The 9,749-nt window shown below is 37.1% G+C and overlaps 1 protein-coding gene across 4 annotated transcripts in view; it reads left to right on the top strand.

The window, feature by feature from the left end:
* Positions 1-14: 14 nt before the first annotated feature.
* LOC139450011 (phospholipid-transporting ATPase IA-like) overlaps positions 15-9,749 on the top strand; it is a 125,103-nt gene continuing 115,368 nt past the window's right edge. For 3 of the 4 annotated variants that reach the window (XM_071231629.1, XM_071231626.1, XM_071231627.1), the window contains exon 1: positions 15-194. In XM_071231629.1, coding sequence (XP_071087730.1) covers positions 149-194 — 46 coding nt within the window. In that variant the 5' untranslated portion in view covers positions 15-148. Of the gene's footprint in view, positions 195-8,983; positions 9,029-9,749 lie in introns of those variants that run through there. The other variant, XM_071231632.1, reaches the window with a different exon arrangement.

Below are 9,749 nucleotides of genomic sequence, written 5' to 3'. Positions count from 1 at the left end.
GGAGATAACTGTTTACTTCCTCATGTACTGTTGCTGTCATCTTGTAAAATGTGATTCATGCCGATACCGTGATTATGTAAAAGATGATTTGAAATTTCAAAACCAAAACTAAACTAAAACATCAAGGGGAATTACTTTCCGTTTGGAAATGGCGGATGCTCAAGATATGACCGATTTTGGCCGCGCAAGTCGAGGTAAGCAGACTGTTTATCATGGCTCGGACGAATCATTCAGCATGTTCAGGGGCATGGAAACTATATGCAAAACCAAAGACGTATATATACGTCTTGAGCAAAACTGCAAATGAGAAAATGTTGTATAAAATACAAATATAATTTGTATTGAATTGGATAATTGATCGATGTGTCAGAGTATGTATATATTCCTAAATGTAATAGAAGAAACAGAATAGATTCGATTATCATATAGATCTAATTTACAGTTAGAACTGAAAATATTAAAAAACGATCATTTTTTTTTTTCAATATTGTTATTGTTGTGATAAGTTTATTCATTTATATTACTTACTTATCACAACCACGTATACCTTATTAGTAACAACAATGTACAGAATAATAATAGTAAAGATGCAATAGCATTCAATGAATGATTTCATACTTGCATCAATACCCGCTGTCTGCTGGTGGTGTTTCGCTGGAAATTGTGTATTTGATTTTTTAAATAATGTCATATACACAAGGAATAGCTACATCAATTGGCAGTTCTAACACTGCAAAACCCCATTTATTTATTTTGATTTTTGCACCCATTTTATACCTGAAAAATAATCTTAAGGTAAGCAGTGGTGACTCATATCCACAAAATTGATTGAATGCCAGATGACAGGATTCTGCTCCTCCTTGGGTGTTATTTTGACTAGTCAGTTGATTGTCGTGCCTTTTTCCTTGAAGGTAGGAGCACTTGATTACGGGTTGTCATTGACTGTTATCTTGTAGATTCGTGATGGAATTCCCTTCTGCAGACAAACCTAAATTCTATAACTGCCGTGAAACATTTCAATTAACAAATATTTCATGAAAGATTGTTAGTTTTGCAACATGTTTTTTTCACAAGGATCTATCAGATCTTACACTGTGGGGATTCTGGGCGCGACTTATCTCTGTAACTCATTCTTGACCATGCTGGCTAAAATGGAGGTCAGTCAGGCTCTATGACTTGGCTGATTGTCATCTTACCCACAGGCATGGTTTGTTGTCAGTCAGTTGTCTATCTTGTCTAGACTTGATCAGTTGTAGGCCACCATGATACATGTATAAAGCTGGAATATCACTGACAACAGTGCATAAAAAAATGTCACTCGCTACCATTCATAAAGTCAGCCAGTGTCCCTTGTGGCACAGATCTGTACAATGAGTTGGTCCATGTTGCTTAGAAAGGATCCCTCTGAACATGATATTTTGTTCAGTTATGATGCGGACAATTCTACCTAGTGAATAGTCATGGCGCTACATTAATTATTATTACCCCGGTCAATGGCTCAGTGTGCACTCGATTTTCATTCTCAGCTCCCTAGGGAGTATACTTGGCACTTGATGGCATCCTTCAAAGAGGGTCTCTGCTCCATTGCACAATGGCTATATTCACTTATAATTCAGTATAGATCTGGGTGTTGTAATTAGTGTCTCGTGTGAAACTGAGACATCGTGTACATGGGTAATTGATGACTGTTCAGTGGGTATGTTCATCGTAAAATATTACTGAGAAAGAAACTGGTGTTTGAGCTGCTAGCTGCGATTCCAATTTCTCAGACTCCCTTTAACTGTTGTTATATCTGTAAATGAAATGAATCCATTTTTGATTATCAGTATGGAAATGTACCATATAAAACTAGAAATGATATAGAGCAAAATATCACACAGATAATATATTATCAATACAAAATGTGGTTCTACCTTTGGGACCTCTGTATCCATGAAATACTATATACTCAAGTGGTGGGGGGTTTGCTCTGACATGAGCAGAGCTTGTGGTTTTGATGTTATCAGAGTACATTCCATTTACAGCCTCTGTGTTGGCCCTTAGACTGGACCATGCCACATGGTGATAGCTGATGATTACTGACTGACCAGCCGACGCCTCTTGCAGACAATGCATTTTTAATTCCATAAAGAAAGAAATAAAAAGACTAACACAAATAGATCTACTCAAAATAATAAAAATGGAAGAGTTTTAAATCAAACATCAAGTTTTCAAATTTTGTTTTATTTCTGAAATCATATTTCATTTGAACACTTGTAGTTCTTGTTCCAAGCTATGATTTTCCATCATATTTGCAATTTATCTTTAAGGAATGGCCCCGTTTATTCCAGTGTATCTTTCCTGCTCGGTAAGGTTCCACTGTCCATAGTAGATTTGGTCTGTTATTAATTATGCACTTCAAGGGCTAGAACAAGTGCTGAATACCACATGTGACATGTGAGGGCAGAGTGTGTTTTAGGGACTAACGGAAGGGGAGGGGACAGTGGATATAGAGGTTAGATAATAGGGATCACATTAACCAGCCAAACCACTGCATAACAAGGTAAAAATGTCATGTGTGTATGTGTCACTGTCACTGTTGCTGAAAGGATAGAGGGATTAATGAGTATGGGATTTGGTAACAATATTTTTTTTTTAACTGGACGTCAACACATAGGTTATCGTAACCTATCTGGCTAAATGAAACTTTGAAATAAACAACAAAAGAACAATATGGTTACAGATGAAATACTACTCAATCAACACCTGTGACATTTAAAGATTTTGTGTTTGTTGATAGATTATATAGCTGTGTAAATTTAGGTCATGCTTAACCTACTCACTTGCAGGGTATGAAACTCCCAAAAATTTCAGCCAGACCACAGGACTTGCTAGCTGAAATACTTGCCAGCCCTGACCAAAACCTGCCTGAAAACTGATTGCTTGTAGCATAAGCGCATCGCTAAATGTTAGGTTGTCTAAAAGCTAACGGGGTTTCTTTTTGGTTACATTTTATATTTCATCTTTACATCTGAATTAATGCTTATCATCAGGAAATATTTAGAATATTTTCACCTATGAAATATAACCCGACCGTCGGGCAGGGGGATTTGAAAATCTCTCAGCCCGAGTTGAAATCAACCTGTCTCGGACGGTCGGGCAGGCAGGTATTTCGAACGCTGCTCACTTGACAACATACCCAATAAACTATGTAACTCTTTTTTATGACCTGGTTTCTTGTACAGGTGCTCCACATCCATCAGAATGACATCCTTTATATTTTGTGACCATACATGTAAGTTATTGATATACAGGAAAAATTGTCATAAACAGTGGCACATTTTAGTTGATCAAAGACCTTCTCATATAACTCGCATAATCAATGGTACACTTCACCGTAATGACACACCATGTCTGGGCAAAGGTCAGAGTATAGGAAATCAGGCCCTCCGACTTACAGCAACAAGCCAGGACGTGGACATACTGACCAGTCTTCATGTCCGAGCGGTCAGTTTGCATTGTAAAACAGATAAATTGGTTTGCAATAGACTAACATTAAGTCCCAGAAATAAAGTCGTCAAATTAAAAAACATACATCTACAAAATATAAAATCCAATCCAAATGGAGCCCCGAACAATACTTAATTAATTTTCATTGAACTGAGGCAATCTAGACTTGCTAAATAATTCTAGACTTGAGTTGGATTCATTTTTTAATTTATTTTCTCGGGTTTGGGAGACAGAGTAGGTATGACACAAATAGGCTTTTAGAAAAACATTGCCAGGTGGAACTCAAAGCTCGAAATCTGGACTTTTCACTCGTATACCATATTCGACATAATAAGCGCCCAGGGCGCTCTCAAAATTAGAAATAGGGGGCTCTTATTAGAATATTGTTGAAAGATCGTAAATGTTCGTGGTTCATACTGACAGTCTGAAATGTTTACATACGACAGATATATTCTTCCAGAATTTAATTGCCCATAATTAAGGGTGCATATAACACACGAGTGCGGATTATACACAAATAAATAAGTCTTGTGTACATTGATCAACTGGAAGGGCTGCTAATTGGGATTGTACACTATATTGTTCTTATGATCATTTTGTCATGATCCCAAATTTCTGAAAAATGTGGCCTTTTGCAACGTATGTAAGGCAACATGAATATTGTGTAGTATATTTAAATTTTTACATGTTTTTATGATTTTACAAAATAGGAGAGTTAGTTAGATATATCTGGGTATCAAATAATCGGTACTCTTTATTTTATCACCAGAGTTCTGGTGATTTGAATAGGTCAGACCATGCATATCTTATGTGAACCCAAGAAATATATTGTGTTGCAATTAATTTTTAAGTAGTACTACTAGTAGCTATCACAGATTAACCAAACCTGGGAAGTATTTGTAATCACATCAAGGTTATCATTCGGAATATTTGTTGGTAACTGTCCAAACTGTTCCTGCTCCAAACCTTTTCCATAGTGGGATTTCGTTTAAAGTGTGGCCAAATTTCAGGTATCAGACAAGAAAAATTCTCACAGAAGAACATTTGGTGACACATGAGTCCTGTGTACAGTGTACAAGTGACTCATAATTTGGAGTTAGGCAACGTTGGTCGTGGAGAGTACTGGTAGTTGGGTGGGTGACCATGTTTCTGCAGCTTGATATCTGAGTTTGTAGGGCTTCACACTGAAGCTCATGTAGCACGTGGTGTCTCCCTAGGCAAGTGACTTTGTTTAAATATACCTCTGTCCACTCAGCACTGAATGGGTACCTGGTAGGATGAGATGGTAATGTGACTGTCAACCTACTAGCACTTCACAGACAACTTGTTGTATACTCCCCAGGGAGCTGATATTGAAAATCGAGTGCACACTGATCCTTTGACTGGGGTGATAATGTAGCGCTTTGAGCCTGCTTTAAATAATGGATTTGATACTCTATAAATATGTGCATATTATTATTATTAATATTATTGTTAGTATTTGGTCCTGTGTCCACGTGCACAAAGTATTTCTAATGCCATGAATGGAGTCACACATAAGTTTAACATAATCTTACAACAGTCACAGCACTTCAGTCACTTTGTGCATGTGGGCCCAGGAAATAGCTTCTCTCTTGACTGGGGAGAAATAAATTCATCAACATTTGAAGAGTTGTGGTAATATGTCTTATCTTTTATTAGCACACCTAGGCCTGATGAGAATAGTAACTAGTGTTGTATGTAATCATGCATGTGGAATGGATAAATGAGGCTATGTAGGTAGGTATCAAGACCTTCACACAGAGCCGTTATTTGACCCCAAGTCTTCAGTGAATGTTAGTCAAAATTCCGAAACTGGAATTATTCATTTCCCAATTCATACTGTTATGTCTATAACTAAAGTTATGGCTTTGAAGAAGGAACTTGCATTTTACTGGTAAGAAGACCAATGAAATAGAAGAAACTTTAATACTTTTTACAATGTTACAAAATTACTATAATGATATACCTTTGAATTTAGGACAATAAAAACAAAGTATAGATTTCCCCAGTTTGCCTGCCAACATGGCCAAGGGCACTTAGTTTAGAGTCCTAGACACATCCAGGCATCCAGGCTATGGTTCAGTAAACAATGAGTATGTTTTCTTACATGACATCGGGTATCAGGGCAGCATGACATGTATCATGTCAGTCGCGTGACACTTGATCGACTGCCTATCTAGGTAGCACTGAGTCAAGTAATATCAACATTTGGCAACAGAAATAGTTGCTGGTACCCAACACAAATGTCTATATTGATCAAAACCATTATTTTTAATTCTATTATATATGAACATGTTTTGATGAGTTTCATGGCTGTAACAAGATGTGTTAGTCATTCACCAGAATCTTGCTTAGGGCTCATGTGAATCAAATTTCTATGACAGTCGGATATTGAGAATAATGCTGATTTTTATTCACAAGCCTTGACAATTAACTTAATTGTTGCTGTGAATATTCAAGTTTGATCTATTGATAGATTATATGCATCTCGTTCATTGTATCCCAGCTGCCACCTTGTCCAGAGTACACCCAGTTTCCTACAACAAGTCTGTGTTTACGTATACCACCTACAACAATAGTGCTATGATTGCTTTGTGAGGTTGTAGCAGGAATATTCAGCTACAGTCAGCAGTATTGATTAAGAGGTGGGAAGCCTGCCATTATATCTTGTATCCACAGGCAGAGAGACATTGTGGAGATACAATTATAGGAATTCAGTCCTAATGTGAACAGTTAACTGGCTGGAATCGAAGTGATGAGGCCATCTGCTGATGCTGTACTGTTACGTACTAACTGAGCTCTCATTGGTTCTATGACATCACAGGTGATTTGACGCAATATGTTTCTCACCACAGGGAAAAACTGTTTCAGAGAAAAGGAGCATTTGACTATGGATTATTTTCTGTTCAAAGTTAGACTTGTGCAAGCCTCTAAGAAAATGAATATTTGTTTAAATCATGGTTCCTAGATTATATAAATACAGCGATAGAAACTAACTTTTTTAGTCCACTAGTCCTTATTATGATAACATGCAACAAAGCCTAAAGATAGCAAATTTCTACTTGTCCTTATGGTACCTAACTATTAGGCAGTTAGGCAAGGCCTTCATGACTAGTGTCAATTCCTAATGCTGATAGATAATAACAAGTTGATCCTGTGAGAGACTAGTGTCCTTACGGACTTCTGAAGTCTATATCTGCACCGAGACACCCATGGTGGTTATTTTTTTCAACATGTCATGTGTAGACTGCTTTATCTGTCTGGTCCTTGTCCAAGCTGCTCATCTAGACTTGCTTACTATAAGATAGAACTACTATACATCCATGGACTTATCAATCAGTACAGCCTTGGAGCAAGGCTGCTTTTTTGTCTACAAAATGGCATCAGTAGATGTTAGTGTCAATATTTGGTTTATTATTGTCAGACCTTACTAGACCAAAGGAAATTCATTACTCAGGATTTGAACTGGTGGCTAAACTGTCTGACTGGCCGATAAGGGATGTAAACTGACGGTTGTAAGCAGACTCAAGTCAGTTTCCCTAATGGCGGTATCCTAAGGGCTGGCAGAGCTTCAGATATTTAACGTATGTCTTTATGTGTTATAAGGGCTAGTTAACATGGGCTGGTAAAGATTTCAGGTGCATTTGCTTTTTAAAAAATGTGTATGTTCTGTATGGTGTGACCAACACTCCCAACAACTGTGATTGGACACATGCGTCATACCCCAATGTCATATAGAGGAAATAGTTTACATCAGCGATACAGAAACTAACAGCTTTTGTCCACTAGTCCTTATAACGATAATTTATAGCAAAACCCTTAAAAGGGGCTAATTTCTATTACATTTGCATATTTTATGAATTTATCCAATTGCTTTGTAAAATGGTGCAAGCTCTTTTGTCAGATTAAGGTCCGAAACATTTTGTGAAGAACCTTATTTTTTTCTTTGCAAATATGAAGTGGATGTTGTTTACAAGTTATTTTCTTAAAATAGTCCTGTTTGCTGTCACAGGGGATGGTGTTGGCATGTGACTGCTACTGTTCAACCGAAAGTGCTTTGAGGACAGAAGAATAAGTGATTAGTTATCACAGCCTTAAGGATTTAAAGATATGTATATGACAATTACTTGTGGGGAAAGCGTTCCCAGGGGCACAGTGGTTAAAAACTACAGTGCTGACTGTATACTTTAATGGGACATTCTTACAGTGTAGTAACTGTGCCGCTGGCTAATCTGATTGTCCAAGAACCTAATCTGATTATCGATGATTCGTTTTGACTTTGATCACTTGGCCAAATTAATTTTTTAGCCTGAGGAGCAAGGTCTTAGGTGAAATGGTATGAGGATATTGGAGTTATGTAATATGATGTCAATGTTGTTATGGCAGAGTGGCTGGATTAGAATATGTAGCCGTGGTAATTTAAGTTCTCACACATTAGTGAATAATATAGTCCAATGCCCTGAAAGAACTATCAATATTTAATATGTTTGAGCTATCTATTAACTTTACTGTAAAATATACATGATACATGATGTTGACGCTTATTTTATCAAGATCGTATGTACCGGTAATACTTTAGATAAAATGTTGTTTTGTTCAAACATTTCAATAGCCTGTGAGAAATTTCGCAATGGCCAGGTTAACAAAGTTATTGTAGGTGCCGAAGACGTATCGACCAGTTTTTTTGCACATGATCAGACCACTTCAGTCTTCATTTATTTGAGTCATTTATGGCCGTGACCGGAATTCACTGTGCAGAGTTGTGTCCCTTGGACGTGCCAGAAACCGGTGATCTTGTTTGAGTCCTGGTTAACCGCTGTTATTGTTTTAGCTTTGTCAGCACCATACCCATGCTTGTGGGTTTCACCAAAGTGTTTAACATCTAAGACCTGCATCATTTTGGGATTTCTTCTGACACGCTGTGATAAAACTGGAATATTGTTCAAAGTGAGGTTAAACCCAACTCACTCGCTCACTCACTCATTTATTTTCAGTATGATGTTAAATGACATTTACCATGATTACAAGAGGGATGATTAGTTTACAAACCTAATTCATCATCTGCTGAATGATCTGTTACAATAACAAAGCAAAATCAATATGAAGCTCCATCTGTACTTTTCATCGTTTTCAAAAATATTCATCACAATCCTTTCACGTTTGTAATATAAATTCATTGGAAACATATATGTTGGTATCATAAAGGTTAATGCTATGAATAATAATATAATCCTGTATAATACCTGAACATATATCAACGGTTGTTTATTTCACTGGAGTAGTGGATGCCGCATGCTATTTCTACAGACATTCCATCAGACTAGGTGCTCATAGCGTAATTGACATTTTCACATTGCAGCCTAATCAGGGTGATATATTGGCTAATTAATTCCTGTGTAAGGTTGGCTTGGCTTCAGCCTACTCAATGTAAATATCAGCTTGGCTTTTGTGCCAACTTTCGGATTATTTCAAGACAGATTCATCGTGTTCATGAAGTTTAATCTTGGAAGTGTTTGAAGTGAGTACAGATGGTGTTTCAGGATTATTTCTGTTCTAATAGTATCGGCAGTGTAAACAGACTACAGATATATCACTGTTGTCTGCACAGTATGAAATAACCCAGTGGAAAAATGTCAGCTGTTTCGTGGGAACAATGACAAATGTTTTGATGATCAGTGTTGCTGTATCAGTTTTATCCGATGTGTTGGTGATATTGAAATGGCTGCAATATGATCTGGCCTAATAGATTGCTCTGATGTTGCTCGGGGTTTGAGTGAAACTTGTAGAGATGATACAGTTTTGACAGGAGGTGGAGTTTTATTAGGATTGTCACTGTTTGAAGAATCTTGTACCTGTTAATCATTTTCCTGAAACCATTAATGTTGTGATAATGCTTGAATACTGTTTAAAAGCATTGTTAAATCCACTCTCACTCACTCACTCACTCACTCACTCACTCACTCACATCTACATTGCAATACAGGAGTATGTTCAGCTATGTTTTACAGGGAAGTGATTGTCAGTGATATAGAACAAGCAGATTACATCATCGGTAGACTGTTGCAAACTGTGGATTTAGTGATAATCCTGCCCTAGCAAAGAAAAGCAGCAGGAATAGAACTTAGGAATATGTACACACGATAAAGTTTGCATTGTAATGATCAAAACCTGCCACATTTTCAATGAAAACTTGGTCTGTTGCAGTCTGTTGCATTCTGTGTGATATACTGTGTTTGCTT

The sequence above is a fragment of the Haliotis cracherodii genome, unplaced genomic scaffold, assembly GCF_022045235.1.
Source record: "Haliotis cracherodii isolate W230 unplaced genomic scaffold, xgHalCrac1.p SCAF_8, whole genome shotgun sequence".
Lineage (NCBI taxonomy): Eukaryota > Metazoa > Mollusca > Gastropoda > Lepetellida > Haliotidae > Haliotis > Haliotis cracherodii.
This window is presented reverse-complemented; position numbering and strand designations above follow the sequence as displayed.